The 17,074-nt window shown below is 45.8% G+C and overlaps 1 protein-coding gene across 5 annotated transcripts in view; it reads right to left on the bottom strand.

Annotated features, from left to right (window-relative positions):
• LOC109430942 (homeotic protein distal-less) overlaps window positions 1-17,074 on the bottom strand; it is a 239,049-nt gene that overhangs the window by 14,581 nt on the left and 207,394 nt on the right. For all 5 annotated transcript variants that reach the window (XM_062852612.1, XM_062852614.1, XM_062852613.1 and 2 more), the window contains exon 4: window positions 1,845-1,989. In XM_062852612.1, coding sequence (XP_062708596.1) covers window positions 1,845-1,989 — 145 coding nt within the window. The remainder of the gene's footprint in view (window positions 1-1,844; window positions 1,990-17,074) is intronic.

Raw genomic sequence — 17,074 nt, 5'->3', positions numbered from 1 at the left:
CTCGTGATACACTCAGATGTTAGGAAATATAAGGATACCTTCCAAGTATTTTCTGAAGGAATGGCGAGAGAAATAACGCTGGTTGTAAACCTGGGAAATAGACCAGGAGGAATCCCATATTTAATCCTGGTGGAATCCATCGGAGAACTCTGGGATAATAGCTTCTCTATCTCATGAGTAACTTCGGTTAATTTTTTTACCTGTATTAACGAGATTTTTAGCCCTAGGCTAGTTCATCTAGGGACCCACACTTATACTTCCCTTCCGAAGGAAGAACTCACATTTTGCGAGTTTTTCGGGAGTGGGATTCGATCCCAGGTCCTCGGCGTGATAGTCAAGTGTTCTAACCATCACACCAGGTCCGCTCCACAACTTCGGTTAAAAATCTAGGTGCAACTCTGTTATAATTTCTGGAAAATCTGGCAAATACCAACTTCAGAAGAAATTCCAAGACAATTTAAGGGACATTCCGCAAAAAAAAAAAAACATCTGAGAGGTATTGGAACTCTGGAAGAAATTCCAGGAAAACCTCGTAGAGAAACAAATTGGAGAATCATGAGAAATCTCGAAAAATCTTGTAGTTGAAATATCTGGAGAAACTCCGGAAGAAATTCCGCTGGATACTTCTGAAGAAATTTTGCAGGGTTCCAGGGAGAATCTTGAGGAAAAAAAATCACGGAAAACTATTGAAATAAGATAGGCCAAATTTTTGGAAAATCCTGTGAAAATCCCGGATGAAACTGTCGGAAAGCAATCTTAGAAAGCCTCTACGATAAATCCCGGAAGAATATCGTTGAATAATCCGAGAGGAACTCTATCGGAAATCCCGGAAGAACCTTTGGATGAAATTTCAAAATGTGTTAATGAAAGTACTCTGGGAAAACTCCGAGATGAACTTTTACAGAACTTCTACAGAAACCCTGGCAGACTCTCTGAAAAATACGGGACAAAATCAGAATGAAACCCCGTAAAAATATTTGGGAAAACTCTCGGATGAACACTGGAAAGAATCCAGGAAAACTGCCTGGAAAGAACTCAGCTAGAAATCCAATGCTGGAAATATGGATAACCTCGGGAAAAACATCTCAGGAAGGGAATGTGTACGGGACGCATTCCTTATTGAATCTGGTGAAGAATTCTAGAAAGAAACCGCGGAAGGACACCATGAATGCGGTAGAAATGGAGTGTAGAATCTCGTAGGAATTCGAGGAATCCTGGTTATAATTTCGATAGGAGCCCCTACATAAATTGTGAAAAGCAGTCTGTCTGGATAGATTTCTAAGCAAATCCATCAATAAATCTCTAAAGGGATTCCCTATCCTTGAAAGAGTTTCAGTTTCCGTAGTTTCAGAATGTTTATCGATATCTAAACATTACTGAATCAAAAGAAGTGGTTAACGTTTCTTGTATTAATACCAAATAAGCTGTAATCATGTTCAATTCCTCCCAAATATGCGCACAACTTTTATTTTCTCATTCGTCCGCGGAGAAAGGTAACAAATGTGCAAGCGCCAATCGACACAAAGCGGGATACGGATAACAACTGTTCAAGGGTAGCCCAAGCCGAGCCGCCACACCGCCGCTCGCTGTAGCAGCAGAACAATCCGTTAATGGCGAGAACGCTAATGAATGAACCGGGCCCGGATCTGTGACACTATCCGTCCGGCCGGGACCGGGACCGCTTTTTGATGCTTTGATGTTGTTGCAACTCTTACAAGTAGGTAGGTAGGTAGGTATGCGTGAGCCTGCCATGGCGTCGTCGTTGTGGTCGATTCACGTGACTGCATGGGACGGGGACGCTGAGCCGACAAACGGACGGACATGGAATAGGAGGAGACACTCACCTTGGTGCATGTTTTGATGCTGCGACGGACTGTGACCACCTTGGTTCGGCGCACCCAGGGGAAGTCCTCCCCCGACGCCCGGTGCCTGCGCTGCCTTCATCATTTTCTTGTACTTTGACCGTCGGTTCTGAAACCAAATCTTCACCTGTGGGAGAGAAAGAAGAACAAAACGCGAATGGTGAGAAAGAGACCACTAGCGGTGGGTTTTTGGATGGCTTGCGCTGCGACATCGTTCGTTCGCTCGAAAGGGGGAGCGAATATGAGACGTGCAACATGTTTGGATGGCGGGTGACGCGTTTTCCTGTGCGAGATGTGCCGCTGTAAAGAAACTTGTTTCGCAGTGTGACAGAGAACGGGCGATTGAGACATCGCTTTGTGTGTTGCGACAATGTGTGACGTATGGCGTCAAAGGCGTCAAGTACGTTTGATTTCCGTCGTTGATGTAATATTTTCATTGCTGAGGGATAATAAATTAGAGAAAACAGGTGCTTTTCAATCCGAAAAATTTTACATTGAAGTGATTAGTATTAAAAGCATAGTTTGAAACAGAATAATTATTTCGCGACTAAGAGTGATTGTTTTCGCAAAGGAGTGTTAGTACCCATCTTCAATTGAGCGTGTTTAAGGCCGCACGGCACGACGTGTAATTTTTCCTATCTTCCCTCTCTTTCTAACAATTTGCCTCGCGATTTTGAAGAAGCAAATATCAATTTCCACTGCACTGACGAAGCTGAAACTTTAGTCGATTGTGCACCACAAGTGAGCAAATGAACGATCAAATTTCTAGTCAATAATATGAAGTAGAAGTTTAGATTTGCATCTTACTAACAACAGAGCAATGGCGGACGATTCAACCACCGTCCCGTCCGGCCTTAACCTGTTTGTTTAGAGGATGCGGCTGCCAGCTGATCTAGAGGGAAAATATTTATCTCTGCAGTGGTTGAATTCGTCTGATACCGTCATTCAGCGAGACATTGGCCCTGGGTGATAAGCCAAAAAACCAAGAAAGCTGTTTCGCTCAAAAAACTAACATTGACCTTAGTGATTCCCAGACGAGGATGGGATATGATGGATGCAACTTGTGTCAACCATATGGTGTTGAAAAAAGTCGTAATTGGATAATTTTTCATTAAGAAAAAGTTATGTAAATAGTATTGTTAGGCGTTCCATACAAAATCGTAATCCGATTTTCATATCCGATAAAGAATATTACTATTTTCTAATGATAATGCTTATTGGAGCTATATTTAAGGGAAAGCGGATTATTATTTTGGGTCGTTGGTAATTTACAATAAATATGATCAAATTTTTATGTTTGTTTGTCTGTGATGTTATATGAAAAGGAATTAAACACTTCAAAGTTATAAGTATAACTATTCATATATTTTATATTTTTGCTGATTATTTGATTGAACACTATTTACGAGTTGCTCTATTTTTTGTGATATTTTGGGTCGGCCAAACTGTTATGACGCTCAATTTTTCACAGGTAAGAAATCAATTATGTGTTCAACCGTCATCACCAGTCCCTGGCAAAGTCACATGGTTTCTCTAAAAAAAATATAAAAAAAATCCGTCTGATGATTTGTTTTTGACGACTGCTTCAAACGCATTGTAGACTGCTGGAGCAGATCCGGCCATCAATCACCACAATCAGAGAATTTAAACGGTTGTGAAGATCTGCTCCGTGTTTTAGGCCTGGTTGACCAAGATTTCCCCTCCAGCCAATACTCTCATTAACAAACAAATAGTAAACCTTCAATAGATCAAACATTATACTCCAGTCTATGATATTTTTTTTTGTTCTAAATTCATCCTAAAATTCTCCCAATGCATTTCCTTTAGGAACTCCATCACAGGGGATCTGTACTTGAATTATTTGCTGTGAAATTCTGAAAGAGTTTCTCCAGCGGTTCATTCCGAAACTCTTCCCTTGATATCTTACTTGAAAAACTTTTTGAATTACAATTGTGATTCGTTTCGGGATAACTAATTGAAGTCCGTAATTTCTACATGATCATTTTGCAGGTTTTAAATCCAGATATTTTTCCAGAATAGCCCTGAAAGTTTGTGGCGTGATGCCAACAGGAACTTATGACCTTATTATTCCCTAGATTCTCCCAGGATTTGTGTTGGAATTCATCTCGACATGTTTGCAGGAGTTCCTTCAAGCATTACTCCTGGATATCTTCTAACATTTTTCCTTGGAGATTTTCCCTAGATTCTATCCAGATATTTTTCCAGAATATCTTCCAAAGTGTCCTACGAAATCCCTTCCAGTGATTTCTGCGAGATTTACTAAGAGCTCATCGTGTGATGTCTCTCAAGTTCTCGTGACATTTTGCCCACGATTTCAACTGAGACTTCTTGTGACGTTACTCCCATGGATGTTCTCGGAAGTTCTCCCGGAGTTCATCTAATGCTTATTTTCATTAGTTTTTTTTATTGTGGGATTTATCCTAGAATTCATTATGAAGGTGGCAGGTTTCAACCAGAGAATTCCCTTGAGGAGTGCTGAGGGAAATTACAGTAGACAACCCGCGACAAATGTAATATAGAAATCTAATGAAATATTCGGGAAATATGTTGGAAGGTGATACCTCAGTAACTACTGGATGAAATGGCAAGAAAAACTCCAAAAGAAAGCCCAAGAGAACCTCTAAAAGAACCTTCCATCCTTGGAGTTTAGGACGAAACTCCTGAAAAAATCTTATGAGGAAAACCACTGGAATCAATTACGGCAGAAACCCCATGATGAATCCTAGAAGAACCTTCTGAGTCATCCAAACTGTTATGGATCTCCACCCTACATAGACTGCTAAATATAAAATAAATTAACCAAACCTAGTTTTATTTCTTAGAGATTTTTTAAAGATTTCCTTTGGACTTCTTTCCAAAACTTCTTCAACATTTCCAGCCAGATTTTTTTTTCCAGAATTACTCTCAGAGTTTCTCCAGACGTTCACCTGATATTTCTCTAGGAGTTTTTGCAGTGTTTGCCCATGATTACTTCTGAAAGTTTCTCATGATTTCAGCCGATACCTCTCTTAGAGTTACTAGCGTGATCACTCCTGAAACTCTCTCGGAGTTCTTCGCAGATTTCTCTTTGAGTTTTTTTTTTTCAATTTGGAGTACTTCTGAATTCCCTTAAGGATTGATAAAATTAAGGAATGCTAAAATGAATAAAAAGGACTCATTTTGAGAAAATGTCATAAAGAACTCAGGAAATACTTCAGAACGCTATCCCCGGTTTACCCGCGATGAATTTCTGTATGTAATCCCAACAGGAGTTCCGGAAGTTATCTCAGGAGAACCTTTGGGACATCTCTGGAAGTAGTGAGACTGGAAGGGTGAAACTCAAGATGTTCGTCAAAATTCTATTGAAACATAAACTAGGCAAATTTTGAAGGTGGAACGAACAATTATGAATAAGAACGAATGCGTGTATCCATCCTTCCCAGTGACATCCGTCCATTCTACGAACGAGCAGTGTAGCTTCGGCATTCCCCAGTCACAGCGTCAGAATCATTCAGCAGATATGTTTCCTAGAATTGCGTGACTGATGTTGTCGTGCTACGGCGGCAACGACGACTGATTTTAATCGTTAGTGCTGAGTTGTTGCCAGGCTGCTCGCCGTTGAGGCTTGAGCTGGACTTCCACCAATCTAACGGCTCCGCTCGAAAGACACCATGTTACAATTATAGGCAGTGGCGTAGCACCAGCCCCCGAAAAACTAATTAGACGCGTGGACTACCGCAATGGATATTTTTTTTGTTATACGAATCTTTCACCAGATTGGAGCGGGATCGGACCCTCGTTCCGTAACATTCACAATACACCTAAACGTCTGACATTGAACGGACACAAAGTCCACTAAATGAATTGTATGAATTCAAGAGGAGTGCCCTAATTTGTTGGTGGCAGATTTGGGTATTGAACTCTTGACCATCCGCTTATAAAACGGGCATGTATACATTATTTATAAATTTCGTTTTTGGAGTGAACAGTATACCTCAAGACTACGATGCCACAGCCAGCGCTATGTAAGTTATCTAGTAAAACAGACTAGGACCTATAACACTTTTGTTATAGGTATTTCAGGCTATTCAAAAGAATATATCTAGCTCTTTTGTTTACTGATTTACAGTAAACCAAAGTTACGGAATTCTACTCTCCAGTGATCACTTATTCACAACATTCCATTGGCCAAGCTTTATTCCAAATATTCAAATCAGAGCCGTCCAGATGCTCTCCAACCGCACTCCACACGTTTACAGAGACTCTCCGTACCCGACCCGGGCGGAAGCATTTCATTAATCGCTTTTATCATTTTTAATTTGTATTTATGCCATCGTGCCGTGCCCCTCTGTTGCGTGGCTGACCCGCGGGCACGCTCCCGATCCGTATTAAACCAAACCAAACACTCGAAGTAAGACATAATCCCCGCGCGTTCAAATAGCGCACTCATGAACGCTGCGCGGCTGCTGGCTGGCTGGTTGACGCGCATCTAAAGCACTTTCGAGTGGGCATTTGTACTCCAAATCCAAAGTACTACCATCATCATCATAAATTCATCTGCGCCGCCGCTCAAATCACCGCACGTCGTCGTTGTTGCAGTATCATGGGCATTCATCTCCATCCCGGGAGCTGAGGTTTCGGAGGTTGTTTCGGGGATGATAATGGGACCAAGGAAAACAAAGACACGTCAATTGATTTTAACAAGCTATGGGAGAACTCGTTCGCACTTCGCGGGGGTAATCGTGGTTCAGTGCTTTCGTTTCAAGAGATCTGCGCACCAGTGCTGGTGAAACTCGAATCAATTTTAATCAACGCAAACGGGGATCGGTGTATTAATTTATTTGTGGTTGGTCTCGCACGAGGAGATTTATACGGCGCGTGAGAAACTCTTTTTCGCTCCTATCAGTATCAATCACGGTTGCATCGAGTTCGATGCATACACTCAACTTCACCACAAGTTGCGGGACGATTAGCATAAAATAATGAAATTTAAATGGCGCAATCTATCGGGTGTAGCGTGAATGATACAGTTTCATCCCAAAACACGAAGTCGGGGTCTTTTTTGCCTAATTTCAATAATATTTCAATTAAAATGATAAATTTATTCGACACAGTTTAGACGGCTAATGTGATACATTTATTTTTATGCATCGTTTTTGCATCATCGGTGCATTGGCAAGCCTGGATACCTGTTGCCACACTATGTGAAGTGGAATCAAGTGGAAAGCAGGTGTACAGGCTGGGTTAGTAAAAACAAGCTTAAGACCAATAGTAAGAAGGTTTATAACATCGAGAAGGATTAATAAGTACTTGTATACTGAACACATTATACCCTACGAAGCCAATTCGTATGCGTAATTGGGATACCTTTTATCTCATCAAGTTGTTACTATAAGATAACTTGAGATTTTGGAAGCACATCTTGTAAACGCGAACTGAACTCCAACGTATTGCGGTGTTCAGCATTGATCTTGTTAGGCCACATCCTCACAACTGCCCACAACGATGACGACGACGGCCTCAGAAACATGTTCTCTTCACACTTGATTTATATGATTCATTGCACCGACAACCGACGACCATGGCTATGTCATAGACGTCGCTCACCACTGGCTGACTGTAACAAGAGGACACTTGGTAGCACGCTGCCTCTCCCAAGCCCACGATCTGTCGACGATCCAGTGGCAGTGTACCTCCTAACCTACCTTGGTAGATCGATAATAAAGGCAAATATAATTATGAATAAATTACAGCCGCTGTTCTAGTGCACGGCGGTTGCACCATGTTTCTTCGGAGACCTTGATTTATGTGTCGGACCTAATGAAGAAATCAGACCTCTCCGTTCGACTCTGGCGATGGTGTTTTTCTGTTGTCATTTTTCCCCCCACGTTGCCAAATGATTTCGATCCAGAGACTCGAGCAAGACCACGCGGCATCATGCGGTAGCCGGCTTGCCAAAATTTATTATTCTGGGATTGGTGCTGCGCCACCCTCGGAAGCATCGATCACAAACTATTGCAAAAGCTGGTACTTTTGGCTATGGAGTCTGACTAGAATGACGACCGACGCAGTTCTTGGAAAATGTCGGTTGGCTGTTACCACCGTCCAACTGATCATTCCAAAAAACCTCCTATGTATGAATAGATGGAATCACTAGGAAAAATGAGCTTTTAGTGGTTTTGTGTATGTGGCATAAGTCAATGTTTGTGACATTACAGAAAGAGCCCCTTGCAGTACGCCAGATGCAGTTTCAAAACAGGCGAACTTATGTTTTTATTCTTAATCGTTGCATTTACAATGTGTACAGCGCCTAAATGTATTCTATTTCACTTTATCGAACAGTTTGCCTTTGTGTTGCTTTCATCAATCTACTCTACCCATGATAGATTGACGAGGAATTGATGAGCCATCACAAATGGACACAGATACGAGCTTAGTCACTCTAGATTGGAAAACCTGTAAAGCGCCTTAATGTATTCTATTATAACTCTACTATATCAAACTGGTTGACTTTGCGCTGCTGTCACTTTTCTACGCTATCCATGGTAGAATGATGAGCATGAGGATGTTGATGTGTGGCTCTTGTTCCTTTTCCAGTTCGATTGGGGGTCCATTATGAGTTTCCGTTAGCCGATATCCAAGTTTCCGGGTCCGTTAGAGCATATGGTGCTCAGAAAAGGGTCAGCCGCTCTCAGGGGGAAAGCACCTGACGAAAAATTGCAGATGCCGGTGCTGGGATTGAACCCATCACCGACCATCCACTTATGAAGTGAACGTTTGACCACTACACCACGGGCCTAAGCAATAACATCCACTTGTCAGCGTTTTTTCATGCGAGAGTTAGCGCATTTGCATATACCATGAGATTCGTAGTAGTAGACCTGTTCTTCACAAATCCATCTTGATACTGCGATATTAAAGGTTAGTTATGGATTCACAAAGAAACGGTGAATACTGACCATCTTGGTTTTACTGTGAAGCAACATTCTTACTTACTATCGTCATCTGCACACAGGCATACCAAAAGCCTGAGAAACTTGAAACTAAAAAATAACAGCAGTTGTGACATCGCAGGCAGTTCCCCTTTCTCCCTCACCCCGTCACCAATTTCCAAATCATTGTTTTTAGAAATCTCCTCCGTTCCGTGGCGAATGAAAACATGTTTATAATGTTATTATTGTCGTCTGTTGTTTTTTTTTTGTCCGCTTCTGCCCTCCTCGTTGGTTTCCCCGCCGGGAACCAAGACTGGTAGACGACGAACCCCGGGAAAACCTCCGCCTTCGTTCCGGTTCGGAGGGCACCTAACGCGTTCTAAAGTATACACTTGCAGGCCCGGGCTACAACGACGATCCGCTTTCGCTCCTTCGCAACGCTCCGCTGCACATTGTGATATGTAAACTTCAATTTGGTTGATCTGAATTGTTCCAGCAGTTCCAGAGATCCCCACCGAGCCGAGAGGGGTGACTCGTCAGGTGTGGGAATCTGGGTGCAGTTTCCTGGTCAAGTTTTAGCAGTGAGTCGTACGACGCGTAGCGTAGATTCAAATCGGAGAGAATGTGCCTAGTAACGGCTCCGCAAACCTGGTACCTGTCGTCAGTCCAGCCGACCGAGTTCAGCTACCACGGAAAATGTAAACACACAACCCGGTTGTGACTAGTTGCACGGTTTCATATTCGTTGCCATGCATTCAGCGGTACAGCGACACCTATAATCAAGCGGACCGAGTGTTCACCGACGACAAGCGCTGCCTCCGTCCGTCCGCGTCTGGGTAGTTCTTCCCGCCTGTTCCGCTTCGAACGCGTTGATTTTCGATCCGAGATTTGCTCATTTTCCATGTTTGCAACTCTGTTTCTATCGGGCCTCAGCCGCCGCCGTCGTTGCCGCTATGATGCAGCCATCCCCTGCCTTGGCTGGGCTACCTAATCATCGTCAGATCTGTAGCAGAACACTCAATTTACTCCGATCCGCGCGGGGGCTCAGCCGCGTACCCACCGATGCAGTCACCTCGCAGCAGCGAACCTAATTGAAATTGAAGTCCCAATTATTAGGTGACGCGAGCTCGCGGCTCACCACCTTTGTCTTCCGCTTGAAACCATTAATCACCCGACGATGCCGGACCCTGCTAGTCCGGAGTCTCGCTTCGCACACTTTGGCAACCTTGTCGATCGGAGTGACTGGAATGAGCTATCAGATTACAAACTCCAGGGTGTGTACTGATCATCTGATGGGGATATCATTTCAATGGATCAGCTGGTCCTAGCACTCTCACGCTAACCCAGCATACATTCTGAAAGCCGCGATCGACAGTGTAAGTGTTGCAACCGTCGACGTAATTGAAGATTTACGATCTGGGTTCTAGGAGCAGGAAGCTCTATTGCACTGCGAGTCTGAAACAAGTCACTACAATACAGCAAACAGGGCCAGGAAATTAGTGAATGAAACATAGACCACAATGCAAAAAAAAAACTGGTAAACAAACTCCAAACTAGTTGTAGACACTAGAAGATCGATTTACAACATCATCAACAAGAGCATGGCTGTTTGCAGTTTGCAGTGGTCCAGTATGTCTTGCTCCACCCGCCCCTAAACCGATTGCCATCAATAAGGTATAGTGAGTGAACAACAGCAAGAGCATCCGCGTGACGGATGTCTCGAGCTGGCAAAATTCATGCTCGCGCGATCCGAAACATCACGCGTGCTTCAGCTAAACACCGACGCCACCAACACCACCACTACAACAGCTGCTGCTGCTGTGGCCGCTACATCACTGAGCACCGGCAGCAAAAAGAAGAAGATAATTTATAGCAATTAAGTTTTACGCGTTTAGGAAGAGTCTGCTTTACGGCCGGCGGTTGTGGAAGTAACCGGCAGCCAGCCAGCCGCAGCAGCAACTCGTAAGTCCAGCGTAAACTTTCAATATCTCAAACCAAAACGACCTCCATCATCATTCATCTGCTGCTCTGAACTGCGACGACGACCGCGTCGACGACCGACGCCGTACGGCAAATCTGCGGCGGAAGTTGGAGCGTTGGAGGTAATGCTTGCTCTCGGCGTTTCAACGCTGCTGCCGGTTTGCTATGACGACGACGACGACGACAACAGCGCGTCGAGCTCAAGCCATGCCGTGTCGGAGATAAAACAAAACATTCGCTAAGGTTAAGGTCAAACTCAACCTCACTTTTTGTTGCACTTCGTTCGCAGGCGCGCGCGCGCCAATCGCTTCGGACGCGCTACGTCGCTGATCCGTCATCCTAGAGGAGAGTGAAGGCTCTTTTTGTACCGACGATGACGACGACCACGACGGCTGTATTGTCCTCGTTTACAGGCTTCTAACCGGGTACGGTGGCGCCCGCAGGCCTAGCTTCACCTGCGGGGACTCGAGAGTTGTGCCACACTCGGTAAACAGACAATCGCTTATGTATACTGGAGGAATTGTTGTCACGTCAGGTGCCACGACATCGTGTTTTAAGCGGTGCCAATAAGTCCGGCGTCGATAATCACAGCAAACGGACACCCCCTTCAGGTTCGGTCAGATAGAAAGCGCTTCCACCTATTCTGCGCTCGATTGATGTTGTATTGTCCAACACGTCTGATTAATCCACTTATGAGACCCCACTATCTATGCTGCCTATCATCGCATATAAGTTTCTTATTTGCAGGGTTTTCTATCCATATGGGACAGTTAACCGATCATAAGCGTATAGAGTAGAACCAACCTTCAAGAATCCCCCTTATGATTCGGTGGTGTCTTTCTTTTGTGCACACACCTCCTAAAGGACCAGCATCGCAAGCCATAAAAAGACACGGGCACTGTCTTCAGCCAGAGGCTGTACAGACTAAACGAAACTTAACACTAGACAACGGACACGACACACATTAATACGAGCACCAGTGGATACGAGGAAAACACATTTCTTGCGAAAAGTTTCATTACTCGGAGCGGGAATCGAACCCTCACCCCATGGCATGGTACGTTTATACGCTTGGTGACGCTAACCGCACGATCACGAGGCATCGCAAGCCATATATAGATTGAGTTTAAATATTATGTCCAACCTGTCACTATTTATTCTCCGAGGAGTTTACAAATTATGTAAGTATTCTTTTTTATCGACTGTTTTCGTATGGTACAGTGAATTCCTGCTAGTCCGTAGACTCAACAATTCTGTTTTATCGTCCGGAGAGTATCTGTTACGGGACGGACGTCGAAACCTCTTTAGTCAAACTCGTTTTTACGTTGAGTCAGCTACAAGCTACAAAGATTTTTATTAAACGCATGTTTTAGTTTATAATTTAAGGTTACCTTACAGTTTTAGTTTTCTACGTCTATCTTCCGTCTTTGTAACAATGTTTGTTCAGTGTTTTGTGTTGTCCTGTAGATATTTATATTTAGTTCACAAATAGTTCAATAAATTCAATTTTACTTACAATTTGCATGGAAATTAGAGAAATAGAAATACAAATTTTCAACAATTTAGAGATAAGTTTTAACGTGTTCAATGTCACTTTTGTTTTCGTGTACATTTAGGTTTAGATAGGTTTTACAAATAGAAGAACGTCAAATTAGTTGACAGCGTTGGTTTCCACTCTGTCCCGAGTATCACGTTCAGTGGATGTAAGGGTGGTACTGAACGCCTCGGGTTCCGTCGCGCACATACCCCCGACCGTATTGCTGCCAGAACCTTCAGCTATACCAACATCTTCAGCGACATTTAGTACTGCTATCTTAGACACTGGACGTTGCTGGATACCCGCTGTAGTCTGCACGTCGACTCTGCGGACTCGCCCATCCCTTCCTGGGTATACTTGACGGATTCTTCCGCGTGTCCAGCTGTTCCTTTCCTTCTCGTTGGCAATCATCACCAGGTCACCGACCTGGACATTCCGCACCTCTCCGAACCATTTGGACTGCGGTGACATAACCGGGAGATACTCTCGGAGCCACCTTCTCCAGAAGTTGTCGAGCATAACCTTGATCATGCCCCAATTGGAACGCAGGGCTTCTGCATCATGCGTCGGCTTCGTGGCTGGCTGAACTACTCCGCTGGAGCTTAGGAGCAAAAAATGGTTCGGCGTCAAGGCTTCGTGCTCCTCGCTCTCTAGCGGTAGATAGGTCAGAGGACGCGAATTGACCAAGGATTCTACCTCCGCAAGTGCTGTAGCCAACGTCTCATCGTCTGGATTGCGATCGGTCAAAAGACAGCTGAGAGCACGCTTTACGGAGCGTACAAGCCGCTCCCATACGCCCCCCATGTGAGGAGCATACGGTGGGTTAAACTTCCACTGGGTTCGGTAGTTGGTGATGGTAGCCGCCAGTGTTCCGTTGATCGACCGTATTTGTCTGGCAAGTTCGCTGCTCACGCCTTGAAAATTGGTTCCTTGGTCGGAGTACACCTCCTGGGGAGCTCCTCTACGAGCGATGAACCTACGAATTGCCTGAATGCAAGACTCGGTTGACAACGACGTCGCCACTTCCAGATGTATTGCCCTAGTAGTCAGGCAAGTGAACAGGGCTACCCATCGCTTTGCACTGGCCCGTCCGACGCGAACAGTAAGGGGTCCAAAGTAATCCAGACCTACAAACGTGAAAGCTCGTACGTATGGCGTGAGCCGTGCTATCGGTAATGGACCCATTCTCGGTACTTGTGGTACACATCGGTACACCGAACACCAGGTGCAGCATTTCGCAATCTTCCGTACGATAACTCGAAGCTTCGGTATGTGGTACTTCTGCCGAATTTCGTTCACCACCGTTTCTCCGTTTGCGTGACCGTATTGCCGGTGATACCAGTTGACCAGGAGATCCGTCACGTAGTGTTGCTTGGGTACGATGATTGGAAATTTCGTGTTGTACGAAACGTAAGGTGAGGCTTTGATTCGACTGTCCTTCCGTATTACTTCTCCTTCGCCCAGGAATGGCGCTAGCTTGTAGATGCTGCTGCTCTTTTCTACCGCTTCCCGTTGATCCGATGGCTCGTGCAGGTTGCTCCGTAGAACGTCGAAATCCGCTGGGAATACTTCTTGTTGCACTAGCTTCCATACCAGATACTCTGCTGCATTCAGCTCTTCGCATGATAGAAATCCCGTGGTGATCGCCGAGCCATTCCTTTTGTGTTGACAATTCTGGTAGAAACGGCGTACATATGCGATTGCTCTCACCAGCCTCTCCCATTTGGAAAACCGCTGGAACGGTACAACGGGCTCAGCCGTGTGCTGAACATGAATACGGACGTTCCGCAGCTCTTCAGTCGAATGGTCCTCCTGCGCCGAATCTTCTTCAGGCCATTTAGACTCGTCCTCGTATAGGAATGCAGGACCGTTGAACCACCTGCAGTTCTCGTGGTAGTTGGGACCCTTTCCCCATTTTGTGGCTTCGTCCGCCACGTTTAGCTTGGTTGGCACCCATCTCCAATCTGCAACGTTCGAATCTTCGAGGATCTCCGTAATCCGGAATGCTACAAACTGCCGATATCTCCTATGGTCTGATCGAAGCCAGGCGAGTACCGTTTTGGAATCGCTCCACATCACCCTTCGCTTGATCGGAATGGTGTGATTTTCGGTGACAGTCTTCATCAGTCGTGTTCCAATCGTTGCTGCCTGAAGTTCCAGACGAGGTATTCCAATCAATTGCAAAGGAGCCACTTTGGTCTTTGCACTAACCAAACAGCACCGGATTGTTCCGTTGTCCACAACTCTGAAATAAGCCGCGGCCGCGAACGCGCTTTCGCTTGCGTCTACGAACACGTGCAACTCCAACGATTCATAGGCTTCTTGGCTGTATCCGGGGAAATAGCACCGCGGGATCTTCACTTTGTCCAGCGACCGAAGTATCTCCAACCATTGCTGCCAACGTGGAAGTATTTCGCCGGGAATTTGCTCATCCCAGCCGACCTTCGATCTCCAAACCTCCTGGATGATGACTTTCCCTTCGATGACAAAGGATGCGACGAGACCTAACGGGTCAAACAGACTCATCACCAGTCTTAACACCTCCCGTTTGGTGGGAGTAACCGCTGCGTCGAACAGGCGCTCCAAATCTCTTCGGAAGCTGGTCGTATAAGAAAACACGTCTTCGCTGGGTAGCCAGACCATTCCCAGGATGCGTTCTTGCTGACTGTCCTTGTCCACCACAAAGCATTTAACTTCTTGCGAATTTCGCTCTCCGATGCGCCTCAACACTTCGGGTGAGTTGGACATCCAATGTCGTATCTGGAAGCCTCCTCGAGCGTGCACTGTTCGTACATCCGATGCTAGCTGAACCGCTTCGTCGACGCTGTCGACGCTATCCAGATAGTCGTCGACGTAGTGGTTCTCTATTATTGCCGCAGCTGCTTCTGGGAGTTCCATCGAATGTTCCATTGCGTTTATATTTTTGGCAAATTGTGTAGAGCATGGTGAGCAAGTTGAACCGAATATGACCACGTCCATCACAAACACTTGTATTGGGTCCTCCGGTTTGTCACGCCACAGAAACCTTTGTGCTTGTCGATCCTCGGGCCTCACCTCCACCTGGTGGAACATCTCCATAATATCGGCGCTTATCGCAATTTCCTTCTGACGGTAGCGGCAGAGCATCGATTGAAGAGGCACCAACAAATCTGGACCTTTCAGTAGAGCCGAGTTGAACGATACTCCTTGTACGACAGCTGCCGCATCCCAGATGATTCGCAACTTCTCTGGCTTCCGGGGATTCACAACGATACCCAAGGGCAAATACCAGATGCGATTAGGGTCCGACTCTTCCAGTTCTCGCTGCGAAGCTCGATGTGCGTAGCCTTTCGTTTGGTAATCAGCTATCTGCTTCCTCATCTTGGTGTAGAGCTCCGGTGACTTGGACAGGCGACGTTCAAGACATTTCAGGCGCCGCTCAGCCATCGGACGGCTGTTGGGAAATACGAAGTCGTCGTACTTCCAAAGCAGGCCGGTCTGGTATCGACCGGAAGGAGTCCGTACCGTTGTCGCTTCCAGAATTTTTCGTGCCCGTTGATCGTCTGCCGATTCTACCGGTTTCACAACAGACACGCCTACGCTCTCCGTCGAAAAGAACTGCTTGATCAAGCCATCAAGATCGTCGTCGTGGGCACGGGTGCAAACGTGGAGTACCCGATGCGAAGAATCTTGATCCGTTGGTCCGGTGCAGCCATACACCACCCATCCCAATCTGGTTTTGGCGGCTACGGGTTCGCCTTCCTTGCCTTCGCGTTGTTTGAGCGAATTCTTCACACTGGTGTTATCCAGCCCGATCAAAATCCCTGGAACGACATTGTCGTAGCTTAGAACTGGAAGTCCCCGTAGATAAGCGAAGCGATCCTCTAGTTCCTTGAAGTGCACTGACTGCCGAGGAAGGTCCAAACTCTCCACGGTCTGCACACCTCTCAGTTGGAACTGTTTGCGTTGTCCCACACCGGAAATCTGGATCTGCACTTTCATCGAATCTTCCTCCATTCTCTTGACTCCATTAGTCCACTGCATGCACAGTGGTGATAGAGGTCCATGTAGGGCGAGCTGTTCAACCAGTGACTTCTCCACCAATGTTGTGTCGGACCCACCATCGAGGAAGGCAAACGTTTGGACGGATCTCCCGTTGGCGTGTAACTCCACTGGGACGATTCGGAACAGAACCTTGTTGTGGCAGTGTTGGTGTACGTTGACTACTCCTGAGACAGAGTTAGAAGCTGCAGCAGGCTGTCGTTCTTCCACTGGATTGCCGGGATGAAGAAGTCTGTGATGCCGTTGTCCACAGCCGTCTGTCCCACACATTGGCGCCTTGCAGGGCCACTTTCCGTGCGGGTAGAGACATCTTCTACAGAGGTGTAACTCCTGTGCGATCTTCCAACGATTTTCCAGCGATTTGGATTTGAACGATGAACAGTCCTTCGGTTTGTGTCCACTTGTCTTGCAGACCATGCAAGGCCGTTCACCACCACCTGATTGAGGTTTATTGAAATCCGGTCTGGTTGCCGCTGGTTTGTAGTCTCCTTGATTCCTACCGCCACGATCAGTCGACGCGTGGGTATTTATGACTGCTTTTCCCCTCGGTTTGTCCATCACCGGCGTCACTCGACTCGCTGCGTCGACGATAACATTCATGTAATCCGAGAATGTTCTCAGATCAGCTCGGGCCGCTCGTTGCGTGTACAGCGCCCAGTCCAATTTTATGTTGGCTGGGAGTTTGTCAACCAGCTCGTTGACTAACATAGGGTTGGCCAAAT

Source organism: Aedes albopictus, chromosome 2 (genome assembly GCF_035046485.1).
Source record: "Aedes albopictus strain Foshan chromosome 2, AalbF5, whole genome shotgun sequence".
NCBI lineage: Eukaryota > Metazoa > Arthropoda > Insecta > Diptera > Culicidae > Aedes > Aedes albopictus.
The sequence above is the reverse complement of the archived record's forward strand: the minus strand, read 5'-3'. Positions and strand labels throughout refer to the sequence as shown.